Genomic DNA, 18,600 nt, shown 5'->3' on the forward strand with positions numbered 1-18,600 from the left:
ACCAGGCTGTGACTCATACGTCAGGCTGCGAGCAGCCGCGTCCAACAGCCTGGTTGATCAGTCCAGCAACCAGGAGGCCTGGTCGACAACCGGGCCGCGGGGATGCTAAGCCCCGGAAGCACCTCAAGGTAACCTCAAGGTAGGCGGCAACACTCCAGACAGGCACCTATGCATTCAAGACATTAACCTTCAGTGGGTTACACAATATCAATATCTCGGAGTGTGGATAGATTTTAAAATGACTTTCAACAAGCAAATTGAATATCTAAAGGAGAAAGCAAAATCACGACTAAATATAATGAGAGCAATCACAGGGCCCCGTCTAGGAGCGGGACACAAAGTGCTAAGAATGTTTTACATACATGCCGTTCGTTCTCTAGTTGATTATGCAGCGCCTGCCTTACTCACTCTTTCTCCTGGTCAGTGGGCAAACGTTGAGGTTATTCAAAACGATGCATTGCGAGTCATAACAGGAGCTCCCAGATGGACTAAAATACTGAACCTAAGACTAGAAACCAAGCTAACGTCGATTGAAATAAGGGTAAAAGGGATTGCTGCGTGCATGCTGATCAAGATATTGACTAGACCTAGAATCAGTTCACTTAAAGATATAATCACTGGAGCACTAACTCTGGACAGAAGAGCCTCCAATAGCAACAGGTGGACCCATTCTGCGATAAACACCATCAATACATTCGATATAACAAACACAGTCACTGAGAAGGGTGTCGACGAAATACATGCAGACTTTGTTATACAAGCCCCTTGGGAATCTCTGCCAGCAGACTTTAAGATTGTGGCTCTTGAAGGAAAAAAGAACCAGACTAATCCTCATCTGCTACATAACATTGCACAGATGCATATAGAAGCAAACATGGCATCCGACAGCTTCACTTACTTCACAGATGGATCAGTAGACCAGCAGGGACAAGAAACCGGAGCTGCAGTTAAAGCAGGAAACTCTGCAAATAGTTGGAGACTCTCAAATGGGTGTTCGACTTTACAAACAGAGATGCTAGCCATTCAAAAGGCTTTGGAACATGCTCTTGCTCAACACCGACAACATGTTATCATACATACAGATTCGAGAACCGCCATTGAAACCTTGCAACAAGAACACATATGTGATAACATACATCTGATCACAAATGTCATATCATTAATGCAAACACTCAAACGACAAGGCCGACGGGTAGTTATCAACTGGGTGCCAAGTCATGTGGGAATAATAGGAAATGACATTGCGGACGAAGCTGCAAATTTTGCAACTAAGAGAAGAAATGTAGACATTTACATACCACAGACTCTATCACAGATTAAGAAAGTAATTAGAAACAGAGCAATGCAAAAGATGTACAGTGACCACAACACAGCAGTTGCAACATCAGGATCTACGGGTTGGTACAAGAATTCAACCAACTACGAACCACTTAGTTTGATGAAAGGGAGCAGTAGAGCAACAGAAGTGCACTTACATCGCATCAGGCTTGGATACCCATGTGCATGGGAAATAGGCTTACAGGTTCCGGAAGATGAGAGGAAATGTCAACACTGTGGAGAAATGCCCGACAGACCACTGGAACATTATCTAACACAGTGCACAGTTACAAACCCATTAAGATTTCAACTTAGTTTCAACAGAGCAGAAGAAGTTGTTAAACACATATGGCAAAATCTTAATAAAGCGACCATACAAGTAATAAATACTCATACTCCGCCCAAGTGAAACAGAAACAAGCAACACTTAGTGGGCCAGCCAGAGGCTTAGGGCCCGCGCAGGAATATCCCTGCAAAAAAAAAAAAATGGTTTGTAAATACATCTTATTTTATCAGGGGTTACAATTAGGCATTATCAAGACAAGTAACATTTAGCATGCATAATGGATAAGCTTTGCTTATTTTTAAAGACAAATATCATCACTACTATTTGTAAAATAGACGCAGTATCATAATCTGTAGGTTTTTATCAGGTTGATACTGCAAAATAAACTATGTATGGAATGTACCCAATTACCCAATCTCCTAATCTTTATGTACTTAACCCAAACAACTTTATCATTGTGTTCATTGCTGTCTTCTTTTATGTGCTAGCCATATGCTGTATTGTGCCTTCTAATTTTTGTTAAACTACCATTCAAGCTGTCATTGCAATCAATCTGAGCTACCTATGTGCTTTAATATGCCTACAATTTTCTCTCATCTTTTATTTTTTTTCTTGCTTTGTAACTTATTATTTTTTATAAATTTTGCAAGTTTTTACCTACTTAAAATATTCTTACATAAAGGACCTGCCCGAAACGCTGCGCGTACTAGTGGCTTTACAAGATTGTAATTACTATGCTATGTATCCTCAATCCCAATGTACCTTCTTGTATATATATAAATAAATAAATAAATGTATTATGCAAGTACCTAAACTGTAATTACATTAAATTGAGTTTTAGTTTACTTACAGTAAATAAATTTTCTTTTTTTATTAGTGTCCCTGGCTCAAAAAAAGAAGGCAGTAGAAGATGTGGAGCTTCAGAAGAGATCCAGAGAGGAGCAACAACATACCATTCAAGAAATGCTGCATTATCTCACATATTACAAGAAGAAGAGAGAGATTTTAACCGAACATACTAAAGAGTTATGTGGAATTTTCCCTTTATATCTAAGCAAGGTAAGCTAACAGCTTAAATTAAATGTGTGTTGCAATTCAGTTCTTCATAAACATTTATCCAGCAGAACTTTAGACTTATATATACTAATTTTATACTTTATGTCTTGCTATTTATGGCTTTGACAGGTAGACAATTCCATGGTTTTAATATACTGGTGTTTTTTACATGTGAACTTTTATCAAAAATTTTCATTATTTATATATTCTAATTTCTTTAGTATTTTCAGACAAATTTGTAAATGTCTTAAATCCCATTAAATATTTTATATATTACAGGATCCTAACAAGTACACTATTGAAGAGAAGCACTTATCACCCAAAAATAATAGTGGAATCCTGGCTCTTTTGAAGCAAGGGCAAAAGTTGTGTACTGACAAGCTGATTACTACTGGCCTCCATTGTCTTGCCTGCACTTTGTTTCCCATCAATCATATCACTCATTCTTACAGGTGTGAGACAGAGAGGGACAAGATCATCCAAGAGGAATAACACCTGAAGGCAGCACCACACCAGAAGGCAGCACCACACCTGAAGGCAGCACCACACCTGAAGGCAGCACCACACCTGAAGGCAACACCACACCTGAAGGCAGCACCACACCTGAAGGCAGATCCACACCTGAAGGCAGATCCACACCTGAAGGCAGCACCACACCTGAAGGCAGCACCACACCTGAAGGCAGCACCACACCTGAAGGCAGCACCACACCATCCACTTTTGCAGTTTTGCCCCATTTGCCAGCAACATTTGGCTGCTTTAATTAATAAAAACAATATCGCCTTTAATGGCTTCACTCATCCTGGCTGATTTAATTAATAATTAATTAATTCTCTCCACGAACAGGACCAAAACTTGCTCCAAGCGGAATCACAGTTTCGGGCGATCGAGCGACAACACAGAAAAGTGTATACTCTTTTCACTGTGCTGACCTTAATTTTTGATGTACATATTTCATTGTTGTACCAATGTGTTCGCAATAGAATGTTCTAGACGCACATATGTATAAAATGTCACCAAACCGTGATTTAAATCACTACCAATAAAGAAACTAAGTGGATCACTAGCCGTGAGCTCCAAACAGCGACGAGATGTTTCCATTCTTTTCAGGGTTGTCAACTCCACATTTGTCCTACAGCGTTAAATTTGGTATCTTTGAGATCGCAATAACATTTCCTACACGGACATATGCATATAAATGTAGAATCATGATTGCGGCCCACCCGAAAGAGTGTGGGAAGTGGGCGAAGTGTTACCCGTTACCGCACCTCAGCTATCTACAATAGTTTTCCCATGAAGATACAATCCAATACCGTTCTTCCAAATAGACTATGTGGCTATTAGAGAAAACGTAAATTTTATGGTAAACATGTTCATACTATCCCCAAGTCGATCGGATAAGAATTGAATTTTATTGAAATATTTGTTCGTCGGACAAAAAAATATGTCTACTCAGGCAGTTTCAAGTGACCCCCGACGGACACGATCTTGTGTCCGCGGGGGAGTAAAGTGTTTATTAATAAAAACAAAATCGCCCTTCATTGCTTCACTCATCCTGACCAAAAAAAGACATTTTAACAATTTATTTATTTATTTATTTATTTAAGTAAAATACTTTTCTATGTTTAGTGTGAGTTTGTTGGTTGACATCCACATGTCGATTTTTTTAAGCATGTTAGAGACATTAGGCAGATCATTGATGTATATACGAAATAGGAGAGGTCCGAGGATGCTGCCCTGCGGCACCCCAATGGTACAGTGGGAGAGGATATATCACTGATGGCTACATAATGGTGTCTGTCAGTATGATAGGATAGGATACATTTTGGGGTACAAAATCGGATACAGTTCAGGGTAAGGCCACGGATTCTATAATGGTGGATTTTAATTAAGAGGTAGTCTTTAGCCCCTGCTATTGCTTTGCTCTTCAACAAGTCACTTGAACTCCAAACCTTTCCAGATATTCTAAAAAAAGCGAGAGTAACGCCTGTCCACAAATGTGGTGACCCCACAGATGTTAACAACTACAGACCTATATCAATCCTGCCAAACTTGTCAAAAATTTTTGAAAAACTTATATACAAGCAGCTTTACTCATATCTAGCCAAACTCAATATACTTAGCCCTTGCCAATATGGCTTCAGACCCAAAAAAAGCACTAACGATGCACTTATTAGTATGCTTAACTCGATTCATACAGCTCTTGATAAAAAGGAGTTCCCTGTTGGGTTATTTGTGGACCTGCGTAAAGCTTTTGATACTGTCAACCACCAAAACCTTCTTCTTAAATTACATCATTATGGAGTCAGAGGACACTCCCTACAATACCTCGAGTCCTACCTTACTGACAGGCTCCAATATGTTTCTGTGAATAATACAATTTCTCCCACCCTACCCATCAACATTGGTGTTCCTCAGGGCAGCATACTTGGCCCTCTCCTCTTTTTCATCTACATTAATGACCTTCCAAATGCCTCCCAACACCTCAAACCAATTCTATTTGCTGACGACACAACCTTCATTTACTCCAGTCCTGACCCTCTTGCTCTAAATGCCACAGTAAATACTGAGCTTAATAAAGTCCATCTTTGGCTAACTGCCAACAAACTCACCCTTAACATTGACAAAACCTTCTATATTCTGTTTGGCAATAAATCCTCTAGTCTTATAAATCTCAAAATAAACAATACCCAAATTTGTAACAAATTAGATGGCAAATTCCTTGGCATTCTCATTGACCACAAGCTGAATTTCCAGGGACACATTCTAAATATATCAAAAAAAGTTTCAAAAACTGTGGGCATTCTTTCTAAGATCAGATATTATGTACCACGCCCTGCTCTGGTGACTCTCTATTACTCCCTTATCTATCCTTATCTCAACTATGGTATTTGTGCTTGGGGTTCTACTACCCAAAATCACTTACGTCCTCTAATTACCCAACACAAAGCCGCTATCAGAACAATATCCAACTCTGGCCCCAGACATCACTCGGTACCCCTACTCAAATCTCTTAATATGTTAGATATTAAGTCACTGCACATTCTCTCATGTGTATTATACATATATAAAATGCTAAACTATAATGCCAATCCTGATCTTAAAAGCTTCATAGAAGGTTGTAACAGAACCCATGAGCACCACACCAGAAATAAATACAGTTTTGATATTCCTAGAGTACGTCTTAATCAAACTAGAAATGCTCTGCAAATCAAGGGGCCCAGAATGTGGAATGACCTTCCCAACCATGTTAAAGACTGTACCTCTCTCAACCAGTTTAAGATAAAAACTAAACACTACCTAATAAATTCCCTGTAATCTACCTCACTCCTCTATTGTCAACCCATGTCTGTTATTTTCTTTTTTTTTCTTTTTTTTTAATCAACACTGTTTGTCAACCTATTGTATTTGTGCTGCTTTTTCAGTCATGTTCCCCCTTTTTTTTATCTTTATTTGTATTTGTTCTCAACATCTTTTATTCTTTATGCTCAATTAGTATTAAGTTCTAGATATTAATGTTTTTCTTGCCCGAAACGCATTGCGTAATAGTGGCTTTAGGCATTGTATGTACTAGCTCTATCTATATATCAATCCATTAATGTAACATCACTTGTATGTATATACCTTTCCTGAATAAACATCTGAATCTGAATCTGAATCTGAGTTATGGTATCAAAAGCCTTTCTCAGGTCAATGAAGAGTCCAATCGGAAACTCACTTTTGTCAAGGGCTGAGCAAGGGTTGCACCACCCACAGCAAAGCTATGGGTGGTGCAAGGGCATGGGAGGTACTCTTGAATACCATGATGGTATTTCACTAATGTTCCCAACTTTGGTTTTTAGTCCAAAGTTTGGACTTAGTTTAGTTTGGTCTTAATAGTGATGAAGGAGGCATATCGCCTATGCACCATTAACCTATATACAGAGTAAATAAAATTTTTAATTTTAAGTAATTACCCACTTAAATTAAAAATTTATAACTCCAAAAATTTATATATGCACTAAAGCGTTCTGAAGAATAATGGAAACAGACCCAAGTATCAGTTGGGTTAACCCATGTATCGAGTTTTCAAAATGGTCACCCCATGTTGGAATAGACGAACGCCGAAAGAATATTGTTGAAAACATCTTGATAACTTATTAAACCAAAATTATTTATTAGTCAGAATAAAGACAGAAATAGGAACAATATGTAAGATATCTACCAGACAAATATTTTAAGTACAACCGAAGATATTTGATCGATCGACGGAGCTACTCTCTTTCTCTCACATCAATGTTTATTTCACGTAAATTCATTAATAAACAAAAATGATTTATATGTCTAAAGAAAGACAGAAACATAAGCTTCATTTTAAATACTTTACCATAGACATATTTAAAGCCCAAGTGAAACTACATATGTTTACAATTACCTAGGTATCAGTGTCCAGCCAGGCGGGGATCACAGGCTGCACAATACTGATAAATTATGTAATTCACAGAGATGCTCCAGCTAAGGATGGATAACTTAGGCACTCTGCAGGGGGTGCCTAAGTTATCCATCAATGGATAACTAGGCACCCTGCAGGGAGATGTCCTCAGTCCTACCTTATTTAACATCTAAGAGCGCTGTTTGTCGACATAATTGTATTTGTGCTGCTTTTTCATCTATGTTTTCATTTCTTGTTTTCATTCTACTCATTATGCTCAATTAGTATTAAGCTTGTCATTTAAGTTTATCATGCCCGAAACGCTTTGCGTAATAGTGGCTTTAGGCATTGTATGTACTACCTCTACCTATAAGTCAACCAATCTTTGTAAAAATTTATTGTATGTATGTACCTTACCTAAATAAACATTTTATTTTTATTTTTTTTTTATCTTAATAAACACGCTCTTGTTGATCGTGTTACTGAAATTAACTGTCAAATTGGTATAAAAATGCTTAGGCTAACTCATCCTAACCCTTGCACAGAAGCCCTCCAGAATTTCTTTATTGAAGATCAGCATTGTTCCAAATGGATAACTAAAACTGGAACTGAACTCAAAATGTATCAGCTTTATAATTTGTACCAAGAGAAACCAGAACGACACTTTCCTGCACCGTGGGAGGTTAACCCTTTCCAATTTTAATCCCTCCCTTTCCACCCAAGAAGCAAATTAGAGGGCAGCCCAAGCTTCGTCTTGAGGCAAAGCTCAACGCCTTAAGCCATACTGATGCTCTGTCCACAGAGCATTCTCTCTCTCAGATCATATACACTGATGGTTCCCTACACCGCACCACGGGTGCAGTTGTTCTGACAATGGGCGATGTCTTGTACTTTGAGTGGGGAGTCCGTATGAACAACTGGGCCTCTACCCTTCAGACCGAACTATTTGCCTTGCTTCTTGCACTGAAATGTGTACAAGTCTCCAAACTTGATACATTAATTGTAAGTGACTCCTTATCATCCTTAATTGCTCTCAACTCTTTAATACATAATTATAACGTGCTCGTGTCCGAAGCTAGACACAAATATAACAAAATTATTAAGGATTGTAACAGAGTCCATTTCATGTGGTCTCCATCTCATGCTGGCCTCCGAATGCATGATAGAGCTGATAAGTTAGCCAAAGAATCTGCTTTTAAAGGAGCCGTTGAGTGTAACCTTGGATTGTCAATGAGCAATCTGAGAGCAGCAGTACACCGAGAACTTCAACAAAATCTTGTAGATCTGAGGCAAAGTGAAATCGACACCAGTAATTCCATCTATCATCATACTATCATGCAAGAGGAGCCACACATCTATGGTTCATCCAATAAAACCCTGAGCCCATTCTGTGCTTCTGTAACCCTTTCCACTACCGTCCACAAGATGGGTATGGGGTGCATAATATATGAACTAAACTAACTAAAAACTCACAGAGATGCGTTGATAAACATTAATGTTTATATTTTATTAAAAAATACAGATATAAACTTTGTTTTCAAACGTTGAATGTAACATTATTTCGAGTAAAAGAATCAAGAAATAAGAAATTTATGATTTAAAGTTTTCCTGTAAAGTTACAATGTTACCTTAGTTGCACTCTATCATATACTGCAGGAAATTAACTTATAAAATTTAAGTCACTTTAATACACAAGACAAAAGTAAAGAAATATGTATTTTAATTACGACGCAAGATCGTCATTATATAATGGAATGTGAAAAAAATCGCGGAATTTAGAGATAATACCATCAATAGTGTCCAAGAAATGTGTAAGTACTTCATTCATAATGATGTACTGCCCGAAATCTTAGCGAAGTATCCAAAATTTGCTTACTGTAGGTAATGCATGCACATGACTGTAAAGCTGCCGCCCAGTTGGGTGGGTGTGGAGCACATGACTGTAAAGCTGCCGCCCAGTTGGGTGGGTGTGGAGGACATGACTGTAAAGCTGCCGCCCAGTTGGGTGGGTGTCCAGCACATGACTGTAAAGCTGCCGCCCAGTGGAGTGGGTGTGGAGCACATGACTGTAAAGTTGCCGCCCAGTTAGGTGGGTGTGAAACACATGACTGTAAAGCTGCCGCCCAGTTGGGTGGGTGTGGAGTACATGACCGTAAAGCTGCCGCCAGTAGTAGGATTGACGCCTACGACGTGCGATTTTCATTTTTTCCTAAGCACGTCGTAGGCGTCAGGGGTTTTTGATAGCTACGACCGGCTTTTTTCATTTTTTCCAAAGCACGTCGTAGGCGTAGGGGGTTTTTCCTGTTTTTTCCTAAGCACGTCGTAGGCGTAGGGTTTTTTTCCTGTTTTTTCCTAAGCACGTCGTAGGCGTAGGGGGTTTTTCCTGTTTTTTCCAAAGCACGTCGTAGGCGTAGGGGGTTTTTTCCTGTTTTTTCCTAAGCACGTCGTAGGCGTAGGGGGTTTTTCCTGTTTCTTCCTAAGTACGTCGAAGGCGTAGGGGGTTTTTCCTGTTTTTTCCTAAGCACATCGTAGGCGTAGGGGGTTTTTCCTGTTTTTTCCTAAGCACGTCGTAGGCGTAGGGGGTTTTTCCTGTTTTTTCCTAAGCACGTCGTAGGCGTAGGGGGTTTTTCCTGTTTTTTTCCTAAGCACGTCGTAGGCGTAGGGGGTTTTTCCTGTTTTTTCCTAAGCCTGTCGTAGGCGTAGGGGGTTTTTCCTGTTTTTTCCTAAGCCTGTCGTAGGCGTAGGGGGTTTTTCCTGTTTTTTCCTAAGCACGTCGTAGGCGTAGGGGGTTTTTCCTGTTTTTTTCCTATGCCGGTCGTAGCTTCAGGGGTTTTTCTGAATTTTTTTGTTCCTATGCCGGTCGTAGCATCATAGTTTTTTGTTCCTAGGGATTAAAAAGCTGGTCCCTGGCATCCCCAAATTTCGTTGGCTCAGTGACCCTGCACAGACATTGCTAATGGTCAATGACGTCACCAGGTAGCCGCTCAGCATTCCTGCAACGGCATGTTCGAGGAGATTAAAAAGCCAGTCGTAGCATCACGGGTTTTGCGATACAACAGTATCCTTGAAACCTAATATAAAATACCATCATCCCTAGTCTATTTTTTAATTTCATATTTACTTCCAACCATCACCCATTACATTTATCAAAGGGGATCATGTATGTGAGGGAAGAACATAACTTCAGCACTGCAAGAAGTTATGTGTGTATTTTCAAGTTCGTCCCCTGCTGCCTGTATTTACCCAGGTCTTTTTCCTAAATATATAACTTATCCAATTCATTTCCTATTCTGTTTCATGTTGATACGTATAATAGGCTATTAATATTCCCCTTTAGTATGACCATTCAGTCACACCTCTATCATGTCACCCCTATTTCTTCTTCGTCGTCGTTCTAGAGAATGTAATTTGAGCTATGACAATCTTTCTTGAAGGATCGTTTATTATGCATAGGGCAAAAACAGTAACCCTGAAACCTAATGTAAAATACCATCAACGCTAGACTATTTTAAATTTCCTATTTACTTCCAACTATCGGTCATTGCATGAAACAAAAGGGGAGCAGCACTGCAAGAAGTTATTTGTGTATTTTTCGAGTTCTTCCCCTGTTACCTATATTCACCCAGGTCTTTTTCCTAAATATATAAGTTATCCAATTCATTCCTGTTCTGTTTCATGTTGATACGTATAATGGGTCATTAATATTCCCCTTTACTATGACCATTCAGTCACACGTCTATCATGTCACCCCTATTTCTTCTTCATCATCGTCGTTCTAGAGAAGCACTGCAAGAAGTTATGTATGTATTTTCAAGTTCGTCCCCTGTTACCTATATTTACCCAGGTCTTTTTCCTAAATATAAAACTTATTCAATTCATGCCTATTCTGTTTCATGTTGATACGTATAATAGGTTATTAATATTCCCCTTTACTATGACCATTCAGTCGCACCTCTATCATGTCACCCCTATTTCTTCTTCGTCATCTTCATTCTAGAGAATGTAATTTGAGCTTTGACAATCTTTCTTGAAGGATCGTTTATTATGCATAGGGCAAAAAATAAAATGAAAAAACTGCTATCATTCATTTATATGAAAAAACAGAGCCCTGGGCATTGGCGATTTCAATGCGTGTTCAGTAGTAACCAATATTGTCCTTAACCTCACACACGTCTCACATTCGCTCAAAACATACCTCCCACACCTTGCTATGGCATATAACAAATAAAAAAATCTCATTCAGTAAAAGCAAGCCTCTCATATTTTAAAATAAGGCCTTCTGCGGCGCAAGGCGCGCTAAATGCGGATCCAAGGAGGTTCACACATAAGTGTGAACTCTTAATCTGGCTTAATACCTCACCTATACTCTGTGCTTCATCAAAGTTTATATTCAGCTACAATAGCTCGTATTTTGGCTCATTGCTTATATTTTCTGTTATTCATAAACCCGATCAAACCTTCCTAACCTAACCTATCCTAACTTATTATATATAACAAACAAATACATTCTACAGAACAGTTATTGTTGTTGTTTAGTGACATCGTGAAAAGCGACATCAGGTATAGGGATAAGGTATTGATGGTCATTAGCATATAGGTGTGAAGGTATTACAGTACCTTACTGGTCAACTATGTATGACGTCACCAGACCAACCAATGCTACCTTTGGCGTCCTACTGGCATGAGTATTTGATGTTATTATTCAAAAATGACTAGACTATCCATCCCCACCTAACCTAATCAGAGGTATAAGAATATACATTTTAGTCATCCACAACTGTAATCATTATTCAGTGATAAGTTCAAAAGTATAACAGAAGCCCAAATGTCGTACTGCAATTTAAGCAGAATCGTACATCTGGCAGCATAGCTGAACATAAGAATAAAGGTAACTGCAGAGGTCCTATTGGCCCATACGAGGCAGCTCCTATATATTTCCACCCAATCTCATTCATGTCCACCCTATGCTTAAAACAACCAAGGGATCCCACTTAAAGTATTAGTTTACAATAATAGTTTTAATAAATAGCTCTTATTCTAGTTTTATACACAACAGCAATTATGAAAACCCTATATCTAGATATTCTACTATAATCCACAAGTAGTTACCACACATCTGGCAGTACAGCGGATTAGTGGCTGTGTTCATAGGCTAGTCAACTGTCCTCACATCCATCAAATAGATATCCAAATGTCGCACCTCAATTCATCCATCTAGCAACTCAGCTGGATGTTAGCCACTATATTCATAGGCTAATCATTTCTACACCTCAAAAAATCCTAGTCTTGCTGCGCAAATCAGCTAACTTGTTTCTAAACCAACACTCGCAAATACAATCATGCATACCTACACATACTTCAAAACCTATGCATTCATAGAGAATAGCCTAGTTTTTTTGCCACCATTTCCCCATTAATCAGATGTAATTTATGCCATACACACAGAAAATATAGCATTTACACACCAAATATGCCATTTATGCACAAAATATATTATTTACACTCAAAATATACCATCACATAAAAAAATATGAGATTTTCATACAAAATATGTCAGTTGCAAACAAAAATATACCATTTACACAATATTGCATGTGCACTCAGAGTATGACATTTACACAAAGTACGGTATTTTGCACAAATATATCAAAATGCTTATGCATTTAGACAATAAAAAATGCACTTTAACTAAAATTACACAATTTCACAAACGTAATTTTCACAAAATACCCACACATTGTCTCATAAACCAAAATACACTTTCACCATAAAGATCTATTTTATCAAATTACAGAGCTTACACAAAATACACAATTTTCACACACAAATACAGTTTCACCAGTTACACTTCAACATATTAAAAACACAACTTGCATAAATGCACTATTATCACAAAAATTATTACACAGTTTGTGTAATTATTTTACATCTTTGCACAATTAATACAAGATAACTTGCTATATAATTACTCAGCTTGCACAATGACAATCAATGCCCAAAGGTATAAATAAACAATTCGTCCATATGCAATTACACAACATGCGCAATTAATGCACAACTTATACAATATTACACATCTTTCATAATTATTACACACAACTTGCACAAATGCATATCTAGCACAAATACGTACAATACATATCTACCCCAAATATGAAAATACACAACTAGCATAAATACACGATTTACACAAATACAATTGCGACATTTACACAACTAGCTCAAAAATATAATCAATACACAACTTACCAAAATATGAACAATACATAACTAGCACATATTCATTAAATACACAACTATGCAATTTCCGCAAATACACATACAAAACATATACAATTAATACATACAACTTGCACAAAACAATACACAATTTATAGAAATATAATCAATACATAATTTCAATAATCATACAACATATGCAAAATACATAATCTGCACAATTAATACACAAGTATATTAATTGTGCTATATATGTACAAACACAACCAACTGGGTCAAACAATACACAATTTGCATGATATTTTTCTGGGTATATTTAGGACATTAATTATAATATGCTGAGTTTAACCAACTCCCCAAAAGTCAGAATTTCACATATAAAAATGTTTCTTATAACTTCCAATGAGCTCAATATATAACACATTCTTTTCCATTAAGATATCAACATTATTAGTGCTAAACTATTCATCTAACATATGTCCACTGTTTTTATGTCTTACTAATACCTTCCTTGTTACATTCTCTCCAATCAGACCACCATATTTATGTATTTATTCAAACCATCTAACAGACTTATTTGTTCTAGCCTTAGTTATGTTAGGGCAGGTGGGGTTAGGTAGAGTCAGTATTTTCTATGATAATTTTAGACAAATTTGCTATATCTTATCAAAATGCATCCTGTTAAAACTTAAATTCATCTAAATCTATCAAAAATATACTTATACTACACAAATTTGACTAAATTCTACCTAGCTAAACTTACTAAATATGAGCATCCCATATCCTCACATACAAGCCTATGTCACCTCTGTCCATACATTATATGAGTCTGCCATATAGCACGAACCCCAAATAGGAAAATTTACGCTATTTCATAAACATACTAGTTCATTACCCTAAGATATTATATATGTCCTTCCCTACACGACCTCACCAAACCTGACCTAGCATATCCAACCCTGGATTTGGTTAAAGTTGGCGAAATGTATGCTATGCCACCTAAATTTCACCAAATTTAAGGCAATTTCCACCAAATATACCCAAATGTTGTGTATCATAGCATCGCCAAAGCCCATTTTCTCCTATTCCATACTACCCTACACAACCTCACCCAACCTGACCTAGCATATCCAAACCTGGATGTGGTTAAAGTCGGCGAAATTCATGCTATGCCACCTAAATTTGACCAAATATACCCAATGTTTCATATCACAGCACTGCCAAAGCCCATTTTTACCTACATTTTCTCCTATTCCATCCTACCCTATGCAACCTTACCTAACCTATCCTACCATATCAAAACAAAGATTTGGTTAAAGTCTGCGAAATTTAAGGTATCCCACGTAAATTCTATCTAATTTAAGGCAATTCCCACCAAATATATCCAAAATGTTCTGTATCACAGCACTGCCAAAGCCCATTTTTACCTACATTTTCTCCTATTCCATCCTACCCTACGCAACCTTACCTAACCTATCCTAGCATATCCAAACCTAGATTTGGTTAAAGTAGGCGAAATTTAAGTTATCCCATATAAATTTGACCTAATTTAAGACAATTCCCACCAAATATACCCAAAAATGTTTTGGAACGTAGCACGGCCAAAGCTCATTTTAGCTGAGTTTTCACCTATTCCAACCTGCCCTAGACAACCCTACCCAGCCTCTCCTGGCATATCCAAAGTCAGATTTGATTATAGTTGGCGAAATTTATGCCTTTCCAACCTAAATTTTACCTAATTTAAGACAATTTCTACCCAATATACCCAAAATGTTTTGTTACATAGCTCAGCAAAAGACCATTTTAGCCGAGTTTTCACATATTCCAACCTACCCTACATAGCCTTACCTATCCCTGACCTAGCAGATTTGATTAAAGTTGGGGAAATTTAAGCTATCGCCATCAAATTGGAGACAATTTCCACCAAATATGCCTAAATGTTGTGTATCATAGCACAGCCAAAACCCATTTTACCCACATTTTCACCCATTCCATCTAAACCGGGACCTAGCCTCTGATACTCAGAGAAGTGATGTTTTTGGATATGAACCTAAATGCCCGTGCCTAACCTGCAAGAGTCTTGGAGCTTTGTTGAATATTTCTTCGAAAACTGAAGTTTTGGATATGAACCTATCCGCACTGTGCCTAACCTGCTAGGATCTTTGTTGAACATTGTAACCATATTCATAGAAAAGTGATGTTTTGGATATGGACCTAACAGCCCCTCTCCTTTAAAACTTGGAACTGTGTTCAATATTGTAGATATAGTGTTGGGTGTGTGTTTTGTTTTTACACATCAACCCAACCGACCTGGACCTAACCTCCCTTCATCTAACTTCAAATTTATCGTAAATATGGAAGGACGTGTTGTTTGTGCATCAACCCAATCGTCCTCGACCTAACCTCCATTTATCAAACTTCAAATTTATCATAAATATGGGAGGACCGTGTTATTTGTGCATCAACCCATCCTGGGCCTAACCTCCCTTTATCTAACTTCAAATTTATTGTATTTATGGGAAGAAGGTGTTGTTTATGCATCAACCCAACCGCCCTGGACCTAACCTCTGATACACGAATCTTGGTTCAACATTGCATCATACTCGTAGCATATTTTTTTTTCACATAATTCAACCATCCTCAACCTAACCTCTATTACCTGGGGGAGGGAGGTTAATGGAAAATATGATAATAATGGGAATTTTCTCTACATCAGTTCAACCTAACCATCCTTAACCTAACCTTAGTTAGAAAGGGATATAACTCACCAAAACTATTTAATTACCATTTACCTTATTTTCCTTATCCTAACCCATAACCAGAGGGTTTAGACCCCCCCTTTACCTCGAAATTAGAGTACAGGGTTAAATTACAGAATGTTAGGTTTATGTGTGAAAATATATTCCTACCTTAAATATATAGTATAATTTCGAGGTAAAGGGGGGTCTAAACCCTCTGGTTATGGGTTAGGATAAGGAAAATAAGGTAAATGGTAATTAAATAGTTTTGGTGAGTTATATCCCTTTCTAACTAAGGTTAGGTTAAGGATGGTTAGGTTGAACTGATGTAGAGAAAATTCCCATTATTATCATATTTTCCATTAACCTCCCTCCCCCAGGTAATAGAGGTTAGGTTGAGGATGGTTGAATTATGTGAAAAAAAAATATGCTACGAGTATGATGCAATGTTGAACCAAGATTCGTGTATCAGAGGTTAGGTCCAGGGCGGTTGGGTTGATGCATAAACAACACCTTCTTCCCATAAATACAATAAATTTGAAGTTAGATAAAGGGAGGTTAGGCCCAGGATGGGTTGATGCACAAATAGCACGGTCCTCCCATATTTATGATAAATTTGAAGTTTGATAAATGGAGGTTAGGTCGAGGACGATTGGGTTGATGCACAAACAACACGTCCTTCCATATTTACGATAAATTTGAAGTTAGATGAAGGGAGGTTAGGTCCAGGTCGGTTGGGTTGATGTGTAAAAACAAAACACACACCCAACACTATATCTACAATATTGAACACAGTTCCAAGTTTTAAAGGAGAGGGGCTGTTAGGTCCATATCCAAAACATCACTTTTCTATGAATATGGTTACAATGTTCAACAAAGATCCTAGCAGGTTAGGCACAGTGCGGATAGGTTCATATCCAAAACTTCAGTTTTCGAAGAAATATTCAACAAAGCTCCAAGACTCTTGCAGGTTAGGCACGGGCATTTAGGTTCATATCCAAAAACATCACTTCTCTGAGTATCAGAGGCTAGGTCCCGGTTTAGATGGAATGGGTGAAAATGTGGGTAAAATGGGTTTTGGCTGTGCTATGATACACAACATTTAGGCATATTTGGTGGAAATTGTCTCCAATTTGATGGCGATAGCTTAAATTTCCCCAACTTTAATCAAATCTGCTAGGTCAGGGATAGGTAAGGCTATGTAGGGTAGGTTGGAATATGTGAAAACTCGGCTAAAATGGTCTTTTGCTGAGCTATGTAACAAAACATTTTGGGTATATTGGGTAGAAATTGTCTTAAATTAGGTAAAATTTAGGTTGGAAAGGCATAAATTTCGCCAACTATAATCAAATCTGACTTTGGATATGCCAGGAGAGGCTGGGTAGGGTTGTCTAGGGCAGGTTGGAATAGATGAAAACTCAGCTAAAATGAGCTTTGGCCGTGCTACGTTCCAAAACATTTTTGGGTATATTTGGTGGGAATTGTCTTAAATTAGGTCAAATTTATACTTGCCCCCACGAAGGATGTAACCTTCAATGTAAGTACATAGGTATGACGTCGACCAAGCTGACGAGGCGTTTGACATGCCATCTTCAATCTGGTGCCCCTAGGAATCACATGAGACAAGCCCATGACATTACTCTAACAAGAGAAATGTTGAACAAGAATACTTGCATAATAGACAAAACCCAAGATTCAAGAAGATTACAAATTCTTGAGGCAATTCACATAAGAATAGAGCGACCTACCATGAACACCCAAATCACGGAACTATTTACTCTACCCACCATGAGAATAAGGACAAGACAAGAACATATCGATGCCAACACAGAAGACAATGTCCAACATAACAGGCCAATTACACTGGATTAATCTTTGTGTTTGGATAGGAGATGCCTCGTATGGGCCAATAAGCCTTCTGCAGCCCCTATGTTTATCCCTTATGTATCCCCCCATGTTTTTCACCTTCATTGTATTATCACCTGACCTAATGCGGGTATAAAATCAACTAGTATTGTAAGATCTGTTCACTTGAGAATGAACCATGGAGGTTCGAAACGTCGTGCAAATTATACAAATAAGTGTAATACACTCTATAGTAAATCACTTCTTTTCTTCACCTTAAAAGTACGAAAATGAGTTTTGGAGAACTCCTATTCCAATTAAGCCCTGATGCTAAGAAAATAGTTAGAGGGATAGAAGCCCTAAACCAGAAAATAATAAATACAGAATATGCGGTCATATTCAATGAAACATGTTTGAAAGAAAACCTGCTGCCAGTATACACCAATATATATATATATATATATATATATATATATATATATATATATATATATATATATATATATATATGTATGTATATATATATATATATATATATATATATATATATATATATATATATATATATATATATATATATATATATATATATATATGTCGTACCTAGTAGCCAGAACGTACTTCTCAGCCAACTATGCAAGGCCCGATTTGCCTGATAAGCCAAGTTTTACGAATTAATATATTTTCTCTAATTTCTTTCTTATGAAATGATAAAGCTACCTATTTCA

At 37.5% G+C, this 18,600-nt stretch overlaps 1 protein-coding gene across 1 annotated transcript; it reads left to right on the forward strand.

Moving 5' to 3' along the window:
- Positions 1-318: 318 nt before the first annotated feature.
- LOC123750299 (uncharacterized) lies at positions 319-4,195 on the forward strand. Its single transcript, XM_069325013.1, has 2 exons — positions 319-2,662; positions 3,112-4,195. Exon 1 carries the CDS (start codon positions 350-352, stop codon positions 1,724-1,726), a length of 1,377 nt encoding a protein of 458 aa, XP_069181114.1. The 5' UTR covers positions 319-349; the 3' UTR covers positions 1,727-2,662; positions 3,112-4,195.
- The last annotated feature ends 14,405 nt before the right edge of the window (positions 4,196-18,600 follow it).

Source organism: Procambarus clarkii, chromosome 15, assembly GCF_040958095.1.
Source record: "Procambarus clarkii isolate CNS0578487 chromosome 15, FALCON_Pclarkii_2.0, whole genome shotgun sequence".
Taxonomy (NCBI): domain Eukaryota; kingdom Metazoa; phylum Arthropoda; class Malacostraca; order Decapoda; family Cambaridae; genus Procambarus; species Procambarus clarkii.